The sequence below is a fragment of the Cuculus canorus genome, chromosome W (assembly GCF_017976375.1).
Source record: "Cuculus canorus isolate bCucCan1 chromosome W, bCucCan1.pri, whole genome shotgun sequence".
Classification (NCBI taxonomy): domain Eukaryota; kingdom Metazoa; phylum Chordata; class Aves; order Cuculiformes; family Cuculidae; genus Cuculus; species Cuculus canorus.
Window position 1 is genome coordinate 11,297,331 of NC_071440.1, and position 18,131 is coordinate 11,315,461.

Sequence of the window (18,131 nt, forward strand, 5' to 3'; positions counted from 1 at the left end):
AAATTTGTAACAATACTTTATGGCAGTTGAACAGTGATGGCTGCTTTCATGCCATTTTCATATGTTCTTTGCAAGCCAGCATGTCTTAGAAATTACTTAATCTGAAATATAAATTAGTAGAAATTGTAACATGAATATTTCACTTTTTCAGACTGCTGCATGGCCTCGATTCAGAAGATATCCATTCCTCATAGATTCTGCTGAAAGAATGAAAGTTGTTCTGTATTTTGCCACCTAAGTCTTACCTAAGCCAGTGTGACTGCAGTGGAACAAGCTCTTCTTGCAAAAGCAATTAATGGAATACAGCATGCACACTCCTGTTCTTATTGAGAACATGCAATTTTATCACTGATAATAGGCAAGAAACTGTCACTCTGTATTTTAAAAGCATTGCATTCTTTCAGGGCTGAAGCGAAGTGCTGGGCTTTCATATGACAGCATATTTTTAAGTATACCAAATGACATATGGATTGATGCTGCCATAACTGAAATCTATGTTCTCTGATCATGGACCTCATCTCAGTATATTCTTACACAATACTTAGCAGTACAATCCATAAGTCTGAGCAACAAAAACAGATTTGTAGTCATTACATTTGTTTGGGACTTTTTTTTTTTGTTTTAAAATATGTTTAAACACTTTTTTGTTGGTTTGGGGGGATGGTGTTTTTTGCCAACTGTAAATTCAGGCAGCTAGATTTATAAGAAAACTATTTCACCCTTCAAGACAATGAGGAGTTTTAGCATAGATCAAAACTTTCAGTGAGTCTTAGAGCAATTCTGTCCCTGTGTCCTGACAGAAAGACTTATTGAAGTGTCTTAATAGAGTTTGGATTATATATATTTGTTATTAAGGACAAGGAAGAGGGGTTTTTTTCCCAAGTTTGCATTAACTCTGCATAGCAGCTGTCAAAGCAAAAATCCACTTTGGTCTGTCTCATGATTCAGGAAAACAGTAACTGTTAACTCTGTAGCATCACATAGGAGTGAGGACCTGACTCTATCTATTAACTACCATAAGTAATTTTTTCATGTATAGCATATCCCTTTCCACCAGACCACAGTAAGTGGAGAAAAGGCAAATTAGCAAAAACTCCTCTGTTGGGGGAGGGGAGCCCCAGAGTCAATGAACGAGTCCTCCCAGAGGTATGAATCATTGCTCGTTTACTGTAACATCTGAGGGTCTATTTATACAGATAATCAGAGTGCATGTTTCCATGGAATCAGAATATTTACAACATATTCTAATTGTAAAGTCACACTGTTAAACTACGCACCCAGATCCCATGCCTGGTTCTGACTTTATCAAGCCAGCCTCCTCATTCTCATGAGATAGCAAAGCTCTCAGAAAACATCACAACCTTGAAGCCTTATAGTAAGGGTTTGTATCTAAGAACTGACTATAGGCCTTTGTGTCTAAACATTGATACTTTAGCACATTCCTTTCTACTGATCATCATAGGCAGGGTTGTGCAAGCAGGCTTCTAGGATTACAACATGTCCAGTTTGTTCCAATATATTTTCTACACTCCTCTAAGATATAACTTCATTTTATACGTGTCCAATTCCAGTACTTTAAAAGTCATTGGGGAAAAAAAAATGTACAGAAACATATACTTGAATTTGCAAGCATCCTGAGAGATTGTCTTGGAAAACTGAATCGTTCATTTATTTTATGATTTAACAATTCTAGTGCTACTTCACTGCATATTGAACCAATGTATGAGTGAGTATAAGTAGCCACAGCAATATGCACGGACCAATACAGAAGGAACAATTTTTGGAGATTTGTGTCGCGTTTTACAGGACAGGTATAAAGATAAGGTTGTCCTATTCAAGTAATTCCAGTCCATCGTAGCAATGGGTTACCGGAATTCGAGTGCTGTAACCAGCTATATCAGTTTTTTTAATCTCAGTTCTCACCGATTCATTATCAGTGTAGGTCCGATCTTTACAGCAGACTCTGTTGCAAAGGCTGTCTCTTAATGTCCATCATCCCCCCTCCCCCTTAGGTGCAATTTCAACTTGCATCTGCTACCTGATGGGACATGTCATTTACAAGGCTTAGTAAAAAGTTGCTGAAATCTAACTGCCACATCCTAGCCGCATCCTGCTTGTGGCTCTAGGCTTGCATGGAACAATAGTAGGGATAGTCATTGAATAGTAGGGAAGTAATTGTTTCTCATATACGATGTATCAATCTTCAGAGGCTTTTTAGAAAGTAAGATTTCTCTAGAGCAACTTCAAAGAAACTCTCTGGTATTATACAATAACCTGTACTATCGCCTACAAACAAAACCTACTGTCTTCTATTTCACTGTTATTTTTTTTCTTTTAACCGTGATAGAACACATTCTTAAATGTTCAGAAAAAATGTGTGGTTTCTTTTAGGACTTGTTACAAAACTTGCCAGGTCAATCCTCTGGGAAACTTCTTCCTATATGACAAACTTGTATAGAATAGATAGTTCCAGAAGTAAATATTCACTCTGAAATTGGAGAGCTTTTGAAAAGCGTAACTTGGATGTTTTTACAAAATTAAACCTTTCCCAAAGCAGAACAGAACTTTCATAGGAGTAAATTCTCATCTGTAATTCACTTAATAGCTTAATTTATTAAACACAGTATGTAAAATCTACATTGCTGTTTTAGTTTTCATGTTTACACACAAGAGGTTCTTTTTTATTTTTAACCGTGATGTGACAAGAGCTTCCCATAGCCTACCTTCCTATGGGAGATACAAATATTAAACACTAAGAGAATTCCCGACCCATTTAGCTCTCTTTTCATTGCCTTCCCTTCATTTCCCTCCAGGCCTGGCACAAACAAACAGGCTTGTATTGCAAAAGTAATTTTTAAACAGTTCCGAGGGAGAGTATGCTGATATGAACTCCTGGAAACGGGAAGAACTCCTAGAGAGGTCTACAATTCTTCCTTTGACAAGAAGTTCTTACATCAAAGATCAATCTTTTTTGGATACTGGCTTGCAAAAATAACTTGAGTGCCACCACCTAAAAAGTGATGATACACATGGTGCCATTTGTGAGAATTCAGGTACTTGTGAGATTTCTATTAGCGCTAGGTAGAAGTATTGTGCAAATCCTCAAATGATGCAATTTCACCTCACTTTTCAATTGCTGGCACTGTACAAAGGGAAAAATAGGTATTAGCTACTTTTTTTTTTAAAGCATCAGAGCTACTTAAATCACCTGCAAACTACAATTAATGTACATGCAAGCTTGCCATGCATCAAAAGCCAAATTTTAATAATATGTGAAAGGCCAATATTTATTTCTTCAGCTGGATCCCTGAATTTTGAGTTAGTTTATTCATATGCAGAGGTCAGACCGACCTTTATTCTGACAGCACTCACACCATTCTGTATATCTGCATTATCTTGAGATACAACTCTCCTCAGTACTTAAACATTGCCCTTTATTATACATCAACTAATTTAGAAGGTCTGACATAAAAAAAACCCCAAGACTGTGCCTGTAACTCTTTATTTAACAAATTAAGAAAATCGACTATGATCACCTTCACAGCATTTCCCTTCTGAGCTGACACACAGCTGCATACGATGCTGCCAATGTTCAAAGCAGTTGCAGAGATCATTTCCTGAATGACTGATGAGGATCTCTGTTGGTTTTCCTTTCACATCTTCTACCAACAAGAAATGGGTTCCTTTGTGCACTGAGTGGATCTTTGGGATCTCTTCACCATAAGCCTCAGTCAATAACTGAAAAGTTTCCACCACAGATTTCTTCAGTTTCACAAGAAACTTGATGTGAACTCACTGTTCATTCTTGCACAATGACATTTTCTGACCCAGGATAAGAAAATTTCTGTATTTGAACACACGACCACTTGCACTGAGTGAAGTGATCGAGTTGAGCCTTGTCTCACTGTGACAGGTTAGAACATGTTCTATACCCATCTCAACCTCTCCCCTCCCACTCTTGGTTCCCGAGCTATAGGGTTAGTCTTAGTGTTTTTGTGTTGGACCTCATATATTTTGGGTTTTTTTGTTGTGGGTTTTTTTGTTGTGGGGTTATTTATTTATTTATTTATTTTTGTTACAGAGAAAATGTTAGAACTATATAACTATTTTTTATGGTATTCAAATAAATCTAGATTCTAGATTCCAGATTCCTTTACAAGGAAGATGGAATGTCCAGCTGTTTGTCCACTCTAAGAGCTCTTTCAGTTCCTGTTCAAAGGATATGGCACATGCCTCAAAATGCACTAGCCTCAAAAAAAAAACCCTAAAAGTCTCAAAACACTTTAAAAATGTACACACACTGAAAGTAATTTATATTTAAATGTAAGGAATGTTGTTTATTAAGGCTGTGCTTCAGAAAGAGGACATTTAGGGTTAAGTAGCCTTCGTCAAGGCACAGAATGGGAAGAGGGAAGCACAGCTGTCTGCATAATATGTTAGGTAAAACCACTAGTGAAGTGTGCATGCATGCAAACACAATTTAAAACTGCACAGGTGGTCTTTGTAACAAAACTGAACATAGTTAAAAGGAAATCCTGTGACTTTTTAACAGCCACAGTTTTACTCCATTATTAAAAGCATGGCAAATACTTCCAAACATAAAATTAGAAATCTAAATAAATGAAATATTTTAAGCAAAGTGCTTCACAGATCTGAACCCTGCATGGTTGTGCTGTTTGGTCTCAAAGCATTTGTAGACATCATAGGGGCATTTCACACAAAACTTAAAATGTCATTCAGGTGAATAAAAAACAAGACATTTTCATAAACATTTCTAACATTTTTACACTTTCAAGTAGCTGAGTTCTTACGGCCACTGGGTTTTGTAACAAAGGTGTGCTACAGCAGTACAGGTTTATGGTTTCCTTTAGCTGCAAAGGCCCATTTCAAAGGGCACGCGGTCTTTTCGGGTTGATCTGTTTACTGGCCTGTTCCTCCTCTTGTAGAGCTGCCCGGAAAGATTTCACTTTATCTTTAATGAAAAAGAGAGAATGAGGACTGATGTGCTTGTGCTCAACATAGATCTTGAAACTAAGCCCTGATGCTCCACATACTGGCCCTAATGCACAACAAAGAACATTCCTCCACAAAAATAGCTGACGCTAGAAACTACAAGAGCACTGAAATAAGCTTAAATTCAATACTCACCATAAAAATAAGTTGCTTAGCAACTTAGTCCCTTCTAAGATGCTACCCCTGTCTCTAGGCAGGATAGACTTGGAAACTGCACAATTGTGCTATGCAGTTCAAGGAAAAAGAAATTGTATTGATCTCTGGAAGTGAGGTCAGGCTTTGCAGAAAGATTACAGAGCTATTGATGCAGGGAGACAACATGAAAGGCCAAAGCTTGATTAGAGCTGAAAATGGCCAGAGTTGTGTCAGATAGCTTTTGAATATGTTAATAGCAAGAGGAGGTCTGAAAAACATTGGACTGATACTCGTTGAAGATGGTCACCTTCAGGGATGGTGACACAATCACTTCCCTGGGCAGCCCATTCCAATGCTTGACAACCCTGTCAGTGAAGAAATTTTTTCCTAATGTCCAATCCGAACCTCCCCTGGTGCAACTTGAGGCTATTTCCTCTTGTCCTATCACCTACCACTTGGGAGAAGAGACCAACACCTACCTGACTACAATCTCCTTTCAGGTAGTTGTAGACAGTGATAAGGTCTCCCCTCAGCCTCCTCTCCTCCAGACTGAACAGCCCCAGTTCCCTCAGGCATTCCTCATAATACTTGTGCTCCAGACCCTTCACCAGCTTCGTTGACCTCCTCTGGAAATGCTCCACCCCCTCAATGTCCTTCTTGTAGTGATGGGCCCAAAAATGAACACAGGATTTGAGGTGCGGCCAACTGGATTTAACTCCATTTACCACAATTCTCTTGGCCCAGCCATCCAGCCACTTTTTTACCCAGCGAAGAGTATACCCATCCAAGCCATGAGCAGCCAGTTTCTCCAGGAGAATGCTGTGGGAGACAGTACTAAAGGCTTTACTGAAGTCCAGGTAAACAACATCCACAGCCTTTCCCTCATCTACTAAGCAGGTCATCTGGTCACAGAAGGGGATCAGGTTGGTCAAGCTCAAGCACCCACTCAAGCAGGTTCATGTCCTTCTTCTGTTGGAGGCCCCAGAGCTGAACAAGGTACTCCAGGTGGGGGTCTCAAAAGAGCAGAGCAGAAGGGCAGAATCGCCTCCCTTGACCTGCTGGCCACATTTATTTTGATGCAGCCCAGGATATGGTTGGCCTTCTGGGCTGCAAGCACACATTGCTGGCTCATATTCAGTTTTTCATCTGCCAGCACCCCCAAGTCCTTCTCTTCAGGGCTACTCTCAATCCATTCTCCATCCAGCCTGTAATTGTGCTTGGGATTGCCCCAACCCAGGTGCAGGACCTTGCACTTGGCCTTGTTGAACTTCATGAGGTTAGTAGAGGTCCACATCTCAAGCCAGTTCAGGTCCCTCTGGATGGTATCCCTTCCTTCCAGCATGTCAACCGCACCACACAGTTTGGTGTTATCAGCAAACTTGCAGAGGGTGCCCTAAATCCCACTCTCCATGTCTCCAACAAAGATTTTAAACACCACTGGTCCCAATACTGACCCCCATGGAATACCGCTCATCATCAGTGTCCATCTGGATATTGGACTGCTGACCACAACTCTTTGAGTGTGACTATCCAGCCAATTCTTTATGCACTGAGTGGTCTACCTGTCAAATCTGTGTCTCTCCATTTTGGAGGCAAGGATGTTGTGTGGGACAACTTTTCTATGAATGTGAAGAGCATTTGTGATTAAATTTTGGGAGTAAATAGGCAAATGCATCATTCATTTGTTTAATCATAACTAGCACAAGAATGAGAGAAACCTAAGAAAGGAAGTATGGCATTCTTTCATACTTCTATTCCTCCTCCCCATGCCCCAGTAATACGCCCAAGAATGGGAAGAAGAAAATCAAAATGATAGCATAAAAAGATCAATCCCAAAGTAACAGGAATAAAATAAAAACTATTCAGTGACCTTTATGTGCCATGAACATAACACAGAAGTTACTGGGAGAAAGAATCTTTGACTTAACAGTTCTTCCTTCCTGTAAAGATATATATGTATCACACTGCCTGTAAAGATGCAAGGATCTCTTAGATATCCTTTACCTCTAGTATCTTGTTTCAAAAGCAGTATCTAATAAGTTTTAGAAGAACAGGGAGTCACCCAAACTGTTTTCTCACTGCTGGTGTCTCAAATTGTCTTTTCCTGAAGAGGAAGCTATCATCCATAAGAAACAAAGGAATGTACATCTAATTTTTTGCTAAAGTATACTGGTGCCAATACATGCTTACAAGGCAAACAGGCCACATCTCATTTGCTTGAAGTATTCTTCTAACTTACAGCAGATACTCACACTGAGTAAAAAATAATATTTTATCTTATAAGGAGTTTTCTAACACAGTACTAAAAAAACACAAACATCCACTCCTGAATTTTTACCAGTATGGCATGCCTGCTATAATCCAAATAGATACAGAAACTAAAATGAAAAGTTAATCTTTGTGAGGTACCAAGCTGGCAAGCTGATTTTAGAAGACAAGCGGAAGAGTCAGTTTTGGCAACTAAGAATATTTTTCAGTTTGTTTCTCAACCAAGATAGGCTGACAAAGTTTCAACAGAAAGGCTGCTGAGGAAAAAAGTAGGCTAAAAGCCAAGCTAGTCAAAGCTCAATGCCACTCTTAAGCACAGACTGTGAAACAACAGCAGGCTCCCTGCTACCCTACAGAGAATAATAGAGTAGGAACTGGGAGTTCCTACTACTTTTTCCTTTGTAAGGTTGGTTTGGATTTTCTTTTTCCTTCCTTTATTGCTTTGGAGCCAGGAATAAAAGAAAAACCAAATGAATTAGCAGGATCAAGTTTATACTTCCTGGAGGTAAAGCAGAGACTTTGCCTTTAAACGAGGATGAACTGAACACACATGTGAACTTGTTCTTAGGCAGCAGAATAAATGTTCCTTCCATAGAACATAACAGGACAGCATAAAGTGAAAAAAGACCCCAAAACATAACCACACTCTTTTTTTTCCCCCTCCTCATTATAACTCCAAGTCTCCATGGCATATGAAAATGCATACAAAAGTGATTAAAAGCAATCTACCTCTAAGTTCGGTCAGAATATCAATTTTTTGCTCTAGAATTGCTTCAAGTTGTGTAGCGTAAGAATCCACATCATAGTCTACTTCTTCAGTCATCTCAAGAAGAGTTTTTTCATCTTCCAGCCATCTAATAGATTCCTAGATAAAAGTTAAAAAAAAACCAACCAACTAAATATAGCAAAGTTTCAAGACAAGTTGCAAGATAAAGAGCTGGATCATTTACTCCTTTTCTCAAGATGGTTACACTTTTACTGTATAGTCACCTTACTATAACAGACTTCAAACCTAAAATGAATCCTTATCCCTAAATCAGCAAATTCGTATGCTTTCCACAGAGTTTCTTAACTCCAGAGGTCATACCAGCAACAGATAAACTCCAGCTACTCCAGTTCTCCTCAAATTCAGAACATTAGGTGGTTTTAAAGCTAAGAAACTCAGAACTTTATGTCACGGTTATGTCCCCTTAGGCATATATCAAACTTTGAAGCCAGCTTTCAATTTTAAGTATGGGCTGGTTGCCATTGACTATAATCACAGTGTCACTGCTACAGTCAAGGAGCCAAGACAATTCTGTCCATACGCAAAACCGGTTTTGAGAGAAGCTGTATGAAAGAAGAACCATTTTAAGCTCTCTATTGCATGAGCTAACTCCCCAGATAGATGAGAGTACTTTGAAAGTTGGTTAAAGCAGATCTTGGGAATCTTTGCACTCTGAATATTACATAAAAAAGAGAGGGGCAGGGGGTGAAAAAAGTCTTGCAACAAAGAAGAATGCAACCAGGAGCTTAAAGCTTACAGAAACATGCAAAGCTGTGATCAGGAGAACTAATATACTGGAAATGCTTTGATTTATCACAGTATCATAGTATCATAGAATCATAGTATCGTTAGGGTTGGAAGGGACATTAAAGATCATCTAGTTCCAACCCCACTGCCATGTGCAGGGACATCCCACTAAATCAGGCTGCCCAAGGCCCCATCCAACCTGGCCTTGAACACTTCCAGGGATGGGGCATCCACAACCTCCCTGGTCAACCTATTCCAGTGTCTCACCACTCTCATGGGGAAGAAATTCTTCCTAATGTCCGGTCTAAATCTGCCCCTCTCCAGTTTATACCCATTCCCCCTCATCCTATCCCCACAAGCCTTTACGAATAGCCCCTCTCCAGCTTTCCTGTAGGCCCTCTTCAGGTACTGGAAGGTCGCTATAAGATCTCCTCAGAGACTTCTCTTCTCCAGGCTGAACAAGACCAACTCTCTCAGCCTGTCCTCATAGGGAAGGTGCTCCAGCCCTCCAATCATCTTTGCAGCCCTCCTCTGGACACGTTCCAACAGCTCCATATGCTTTTTAAGTTGAGGAATCCAGAACTGGACACAGTACTGCAGATGAGGTCTCACAAGAGAGGAATAGAGGGGCAGAATCACTTCCCTCGACCTGCTGGCCATGTTTCTTTTGATGCAGCCCAGGATACAGATGGCCTTCTGGGCTGCGAGCACACATTGCCAGCTCATGTTGAGCTTCTCATCAACCAGCACCCCCAAGTCCTTCTCTGCAGGTCTGCTCTCAATCACGTCATCCCCCATCATGTACTGAAAATGGGGATTGCCCCAACCCAGGTGCAGGACCTTACACTTGGCCTTGTTGAACCTCATGAAGTTCTCAGAGGCCCACTTCTCCAGCCTGTCCATGTCCCTCTGGATGACATCCCGTCCTTCCGGTGTGACAACTACACCACTCAGCTTAGTGTCATCCATGAACTTGCTGAAGGTGCACTCAATATCGCTGTCAATATCATTGATAAAGATATTGAACAGCACCGGTGCCAGTACAGACCCCTGTGGGACACCACTTGTCACGGATCTCCATCTGGACTTTGAGCCATTGACCACTACTCTTTGAATACGACCATCCAACTAGTTTCTTATCCACCTTACCATCCACCCATCAAATCCATCTCTCTCCAGTTTAGAGAGAAGGATGTTGTGGGGGACTGTGTCAACGGCTTTACAGAAGTCTACATAGATCACATCCATCGGTTTACCCGTGTCCACTGCTACGGTTACCCCATCATAGAAAGCCACCAAGTTGGTCAGACAGGACTTGCCCCTGGTGAAGCCATGCTGGCTGCCATTAATGACCTCCATGTCCTCCATGTGCTTTAGCATGTCTTCTAGGAGGATCTGTTCCATGATCTTCCCAGGCACAGAGGTGAGGCTGACAGGTCAGTAGTTCTCAGGGTTGTCTTTTCTACCCTTTTTAAAAATGGGTACAACGTTACCCTTCTTCCAGTCACCAGGGACTTCTCCTGACTGCCATGACTTTTCAAATATCATGGAGATTCGCTGGCAACCACATCTGCCAGTTCCCTCAGGACTCTGGGATGTATCTCATCAGGTCCCATAGACTTATATATGTTCAGGTTCCTCAGGTGTTCACGAACCTGATCCTCCTCTACTGTGGGAGGGGATCTACCCCCCTGGTCACCATCTTGCTGTCCCATGACCCAGGAGGGGCAAGGAGAGCAGTTTTCGGTGAAGCCTGAGGCAAAAAAGTTGTTGAGTACCTCAGCCTTTTCCTCATCTGTTGATACATGATCCCCATTTCCATTTCCAGTCATCAGTGGGGGTACATTCTCTTTGACCTTCATATTTTGATTGATGTACCTGTAAAAGCCCTTCTTGTTGATCTTTACTTCCCTTGCCAAGTTCAGTTCCAGCTGCACCTTGGCCTTCCTGACTTCATCCATACACAACCGGGCAGCGTCTCTATACACGTCCCTGGTTCCCTGTCCCTGCTTGCACTGCCTGTGCAGTTCCTTCTCCTTTTTAAGTTTAACCAGCAGGTCTCGACTCAGCCATACAAGTCTCTTCCCTTTCCTGCCTGATTTTCTACATATGGGGACTGAGCGCTCTTGCACCCTGTGGAAAGCTTCCTTAAATATTTTCCAGCTCTGTTCTGATTTTAAAAAAAAAAAAAAAAAGAAGAAAGTAACTGACAGTTCTAGGCATTCTGGGCCTGAAATACTAAAATTAAATCTTTCCCTCTGTGCTCCGTTGCCCAAGTAATACTGAAAGCGTAGTCCATGTATGTTTTGTCGGCTTTCAGGACAGATGGAGCTCACATTGGGATAGGACTCATCTAATGTAAACTTGTATATCCAAGAAACAAAGGAAGATCGACATCTCTGGAGCATGATTCATTCAGTTGATCTATTTTAGACACTTTTAGTAGGATAGGATGTTTTGTATCCCAGAATCAACAGCTTCCAGTAGAAAGCTGACAGAAGACAACTTCTGCATGCTACAGCTTGTAGAATTTTGTATTCATGCAGCTCATCTCCACCCACAGCATAAACTAATAAGCCACGCTGCAAACAAAGGGAGCTGAGGCTTGGACACATTTCCTTCTAATGACTGCTGTGAGGAGCAGTAATTTCCAGCATAAGGTGAAATGGACACACAGAGGCTTTAACATAAACTAATGCAGCTGGTCTCTTGAGAAGTCACAAGCATTAGGACATAGCTACGGCATATGGCATGAGACTTCTGCATGTTTTACTTTAGAGCTAATGTTTCATAATAACTAAATCTCTACATCTGTTGTAAAATGTGTTATTTAGCATTCTACTGTATTACATGAATACACATCAATGTTGCACATGCACCAAATGGACAGCCTGACTAAAGATTCTAAGGTTATGAACAGAAGCAATACACATTTCCTTCTGAAAACTAGTACTCATACTTATTAAGTTGGTGCAAAAATAATTGCCTTTTTTGTCATAAACTGTGATGCCTATTTTGGATTAAACTTCTCTTTAACTGTGTTCATGTATTGCACCATTTTCAATCACAAAATTCACTCTACTTATGTTAATGGTTTTTTTTTCACTGCTTATTCTTTTTTACATTATGCTGTCAAATTTAAGATTGAAAAAAAGAATTGAGCAACTTTTTTATGAGTTCAAAAGGGGACGTAAAGCAGCAGAAACTGCCAGCAATATCAACCATGCATTTGGCCAGGGCACCGTCAACAAACATACAGCTTGACACTGATCCCAAAAACTTTGTAGTGGAAATGGGAGCCTTGAAGATGAGGAGGGTCACAGATGTTCTTCTGCGATAGATGACAACCAGTTGAGGGCCAATATTGAAGCAGAGCCACACAAAACAACTCGAGAGGTTGCAGAAGTACTTAACATGGACCATTCAGCAGTTGTTTGACATTTGCATCAAATTGGAAAATCAAAAAAGCTCGACAAATGGGTGCCACATGAGCTGAACAAAAATAAAAAGAATGGCCATGATGAAGTCTGCTCTGTGCTTTTGCACAACAAAATTGATCCATTTCTGGTTTGCATTGTGACATATGACAAAAATTGGATTCTATACGACAACCAATGGTGTTCTGTGCAGTGGCTCGACTGAGGTGAAGCACCAGAACACTTCCCCAAACTGAAGCTGCATCAAAAGAAAGTGGTTATGGTCACTGTTTGGTGGTCAGCAAGTGGAATCATCCTCTACAACTTCTTGAATCCTGGCAAAAGCATCACAGCAGAGAAGTGTTGCCAGGAAGTCAACAAAAGGCACCAAGAACTGCAACGTTGTCCAACACCGGTCAGTTGAAAAGGACCAGGACAACACCCAACCACGTCTCACAAATGAAGCTGCATAAACTAGGCTACAAAACTCCCTCACCCAGCTTCCTCCCCAGACCTCTCTCCACTGATTGCCACATTTTCAAGTGTCTTGACAAATTCCTGCAAGAGAAAGTTTTCCACAACCCATCAGCAGCTCAAAACACCTTTGAAGAATTCATCAGTTCCAGGACTCCGGAATTCTATGCTACTGGAATAAATAGACTTCTTTCTTGTTGGCAAAAATGCATGGATTCTAATGGTTCTTATTTCAATTAATACATTTTATTCTAAGCTGAGTGATACAGCTTTAATGTTGATGGGGAAAAACAGCAATAATCTCTGCACCAACCTAATATTATTACAATTTATTTTGTGAATGTAAAATGCTCCATGGAACTGACCAGCATTACACTGTGTGGGCAGTATTCCTTCCAAAGACCCTGACTAATAGCAGGTGAAAAAAATTACGTATGTGTAAAAAGGAAGCAAACGGGCAGTTAGAAATATATTTGTTTCTTCTGGATTTCAGTATCTCAGAGGAAGATGTCACAGAAGGATATTTAGAGGAGATACTTGGAGGGAGTATCGCAGTATCTCAGAGGGAGATGACCAAACAGAAATGGTGCTAATAGAGACATTACTATATAGAGACATTACTATTAATTGCCAGGAATGTCATAGGAATATTGGCATACATTAGATAGGGAAATTGAAAATTTCAAGACCAACCTGAGTAAGCTACCTGCAACTAGGAAAAAACAGTCGCTAATGCTGGAAAAGGGCTAACAGAGAAAATGTAGTAAATAAATAAAATAGTGAAAAGAAAATAGTAACTTTTCTTATGATGAACACAGTCTGTTTAGGAATGTTTGTTAAGAAGAAAAGGAAAATTTTACTAAATTTCTGGGATGTCAGAAAAATATGCTTCTGTTTCATCACGGGGACAAAGATTAACAGTTATGGGATCTAAACATCTGTTCCTATTTGTTTGCTACAATGAGCTTAGTGTAATAAAACAATTTAGAAACCTCTGACAGCAGTGGAATAACAAGATGATATCCTACATCTTCAAGGGTATGTACTTTCATTGGGAAAAAATGAATTCCTGGATTAGGATAAAACAAAGTAGAGCTCCATCTTTTACCTGGAAGACAGCCCTGTGGTCTTCTACTACTTGCTCTTCCATTTCTACCATTTGTGACACAGCTTCATGGAAAGTGAACAACTGTGGAGAAACTTCCTCTTCCTAAAAAGAATAGTCAAGCTTGTTAGCCTGTAAAGAACTGTGGCTACATGAAATATACTGAATGTGATCCATCCTGTCACAGAACATGAAGAGAGAAATGCAGAAAACAGAACCTGTCGAAATGGAACTCAAAACTTCTAACAAGAAAATCTCCAGAAATGGAGAGGGCAATAAATTCAAAATGTCCACAGAGTTAAATTTAATTCATGTTAGTTAAAGATTTCCAGCTACTAATCCTAGTAAATACTGGAAAACAGAATATTCCACGTGGAAAAAAAACCCAAGTTAAAGTAGTAGGCGGAGGAAATCACAAGGGAAGAATATTAATTTCTAGTAGGTTTTAATACCTACAGAAAACTTGTTTTCCATCAGGGCTTTTTGTTGTGCATACTGCAATAGACAGACAACAATTTTAAAAAATGAGAACATTCAATACATTTCAGGAAATCAAAATTAAATTAGTCCTTTGGGAAAAAAATGTGGAATAAATGTAAAGTGAAAAATCTAAAAAACATGTAACAATGCATTAGAAAAATGCACAACATGGATTTACAAACTGGAACAAACAGAACTTCTTTAGACATAAATAGTTAACAAAGAAAGGGGAAAACATTAGTTAGGCTACAATTAATGTTTAACAAGATGGTATGGTTCCTTATACAATGCCTTTAAAAACTTTTAAAGAACACATTGTAAAGCTTAATTAAATTCTACATGAACAACGGAGAAGTATGATATGAAAGGATATCTAGCTAGAAAGACTGTCCAGTGGGAAGCTCTAGGAATCACTAGCATATTCTTATAAAATAGAGTCATGGAAGGAGAGCCAGTTACTAAAATGAGAAATAAAGCAAACACCATTAAGAGATGTTTGAGAAGGCAGAGAGTCCTGAAAAAAAACAATTAGGGTAGTAAGAATTTTTATTTTCTGTCTTTCATCAGCATTTCAACATACAAGTTTCAGTCCCTGTTGAACAGTTAAGGAACCAGGATTAGAGCTGATGATTAGCAGTGGTGGAAAGATGTCCTTTAGAACATGGCTCTCAGTCCCAGCTGTCCAGTCATGCGGTCCTGAGAGACATCCTGGGAACACAATCATAGAATCATACTCACCTCACCGCAATCGCTTTTCAGGGAGTTGTAGACAGGGATAAGGTCTCCCCTCGGCCTCCTCTTCTCCAGACTAAACAGCCCCAGGTCCCTCAGCCGCTCCTCATAACACTTGTGCTCCAGCCCCTTCACCAGCTTTGTTGCCCTACTCTGGACACGCTCCAGCAACGCAATGTCCTTGGAGTGAGGGGCCCAAAACTTAACACAGTATTTGAGGTGCAGCCTCAAGCAGGTCGACCCTCCCACCCAATTTAGTGTCATCTGCAAATATACTGAGGGAGCACTCAACCTCCTCGTCCAGATCATTGATAGAGATATTAAACAGAACCAGTCCCAACACTGAGTCCTGGGGAACACCACTTGTGACCGGCCTCCAACTGGATTTAGCTCCATTCACCACAACTCTCTAGGCCTGGCCATCCAGCTGATTTTTTACCCAAATCAAAGAGTAGACCTGTCTAAGCCATGAACTGCCAGCTTCTCTAGGAGAATGCTGTGGGAGACAGTGTCAAAGGCTTTACTAAAGCCCAGGTAGATAACATCCACATCCTTTCCCTCATCCACTAAGCGAGTCACCTGGTCATAGAAGGAGATCAGGTTGGTCAAGCAGGACCTGCCTTTCATGAACCTATGCTGTATGGGCCTGAACCCCTGGTTGTCCTGCGCTTGCCTGGTGAGAACTCTCAAGATGAAGCACTCCATAACCTTCCCCACTACTGAGGTCAGGCTGACAGGTCTGTAGTTCCCCGGACCCTCCTTCTGGCCCTTCTTGTAGATGGACATCACATTGGCAAGCCTTCAGACTTCTAGGACCTCTCCTGTTAACCAGGACTGCTGATAAATGGTGGAGAGTGGCTTGGCAAGCTCCTCCACCAGCTCCCTCAGTACTCTCGGGTGGATTCCATCCAGTCCCATAGACCTGTGAGTGTCCAGGTGGCGAAGCAGATCTTTAACTGCTTCCTCCTGGATTATGAGGGGGTGGTATTCTGCTCTCCGTCCCTGTCTTAGGTTGCTCTCTCCCAAACATTGCTCTGGGATTTCACTCCATGAAAATCAGGATGTTGGGAAGAGGAATGACGGGTAGCCAGATTTCTAAATGCAGAGAAAGGCAAACTTGCTTGAAACAGGTGTTGCATGCAGGGAAATTAATGGTCAAAACAACTTGAGTTTTAAATAAAATAAATGCATTTCCCAGGCTACTTCTAACTACCTAATAGGAAATGAAGCTACACTGGAAAAAATGTACACTAAAAAATGCAAGAGCCTAGAGCAGACCCTGCCTAGACATTAAAAGCCCTAATCAGCAAGGAAGATAAAGAAAAATAAAATGTTCTTCTTTCACCCTTAAAGGAACCTTCTTTTTTATGTATGGGAACAAACATAATACCATAAAGTGAAAAGGTAAAGGGCCATGCTGTAGCTAATTAATGCTAAAAGGCTATAACTACACATTACCCTGGATTTGTTCTGCAACTGTATTTATCATCATCTCTTTCCATGTAGTGCTCTAAATCACTCACGTTTTGTTCACAAAGCAGTTTGAGATCATCTCTCTGAGGAGAGCTCCCCACACCCCACTGTGCCTCTAAATCATCAATCTGATTTGGAGCATGGTGTATAATGTGATGGATATCTCCTGCAGCACTAGGATCAACCATGAGCTCCTTCACCCTATGATGAGAAAATATTTAATTTGTAAATTAGCAACTTCATGTGCACATGAAGTTCACATGCAATCACAACCAAAAATAAATCTCTATGGGCTTATGTACAATTTAATTCATTCAATAAAGATGATGATGTCAGCTTCACAAATTTAATGTACTTTCAGTGACAAAAAGATGTTAGTCCAACTCTTAAAAAACATGGACCATTGAATTTCAACTACTTGCAGGTGGACTACAGTCCATCTTCTATAAAGAGGCATTTTTTAATTGAAATCTTACTACTCATTAACTGTTAAGTGAGAAAAAAACCCTCCAAAACCTCAATGTTAATTCCTTATCAAGAATAATATTTGAAAGAAAAGGTCATTCAGCACCCTAAACCTGACCATCTTTCTTTTTCTGTGCACACAACTGTGCTTTAAAAAAATTAGTCAATCAGTACCTTACTAGCTGTTATGAGCAAATCCACCAAGAATTCTGAAGAAAATAATTTGCAACCAAGTATCTCAGAGAATTAATAGATCCTTTAATTAATATAATTTCAAAGGTGAAAATATTAAAATGTTAGACTCTTGCAGCATGAAAATAGTTTAAAAGATAGATAATGATTCGGTAAAAAAAAAAGCCCATCTAAAAGAACATTTATGAAACAAAAACATTAAAGTCTGCAAGTATAGCAAGTTTTAGAACAATTTCTTCATTTTTAGGGGGATTTTTTTTTCAATAAGCACATTATTACAATGGAAGCTGCATTTCATTTATCTTTGGAGTGATGAAAAAATTTAAAAATAATATATGCACTAAAATTGTTTTCTTTTTTTTATTAGACATATTCAAATTACCCTAAACAGACTTGTCAGATTTGGTTCACTAAATGTACAAAGGTGACATCATCATTTTTTTAAAATGTATGAAGGAAACTAGCAAGTCTGGATATAGAGTAAGGATGTTTAAGGAGAGTGAACAAAATAGTGGGAAGATGACTGCAGATCATGCAGAACCATCACCTGCCAAACAAAATAAAAACAAAGTATGTGTGACTCAAGATAAGGAGATTAATGAAAGGTTGGTCTGTAAAATTACGTTGCCAAAATAAAACTTAAAAATAAAGGTTCCATGTATAGAATGAAATAGACCTGGTGACTGAAGGAGAAAAGTCATCATACTCATAGGAAGGAGAGAGATCAGAGCGACTGCCACTACCCTGTGAGAAGGGAATGTCCGAAGGACTAATTCCAAATTCCTTTACTCTGTAGCAGCAAAATACAGCAGCAAATGAAAAGAAAACATTCTCATAAACAGTTAAAATGACAACTCTTTGTTTA

General features: G+C 40.0%; 1 protein-coding gene across 3 annotated transcripts in view; it reads right to left on the minus strand.

Moving 5' to 3' along the window:
- Positions 1-4,886: 4,886 nt before the first annotated feature.
- LOC128850248 (kinesin-like protein KIF2A) overlaps positions 4,887-18,131 on the minus strand; it is an 81,085-nt gene continuing 67,840 nt past the window's right edge. For 2 of the 3 annotated variants that reach the window (XM_054053243.1, XM_054053242.1), the window contains exons 17-20: positions 16,660-16,810; positions 13,928-14,029; positions 8,146-8,281; positions 4,887-4,972 (exon numbers count right to left, since the gene is read on the minus strand). In XM_054053243.1, the coding sequence (XP_053909218.1) occupies positions 4,887-4,972; positions 8,146-8,281; positions 13,928-14,029; positions 16,660-16,810 (475 nt within the window). Of the gene's footprint in view, positions 4,973-8,145; positions 8,282-13,927; positions 14,030-16,659; positions 16,811-17,942; positions 18,057-18,131 lie in introns of all 3 variants that reach the window. The other variant, XM_054053241.1, reaches the window with a different exon arrangement.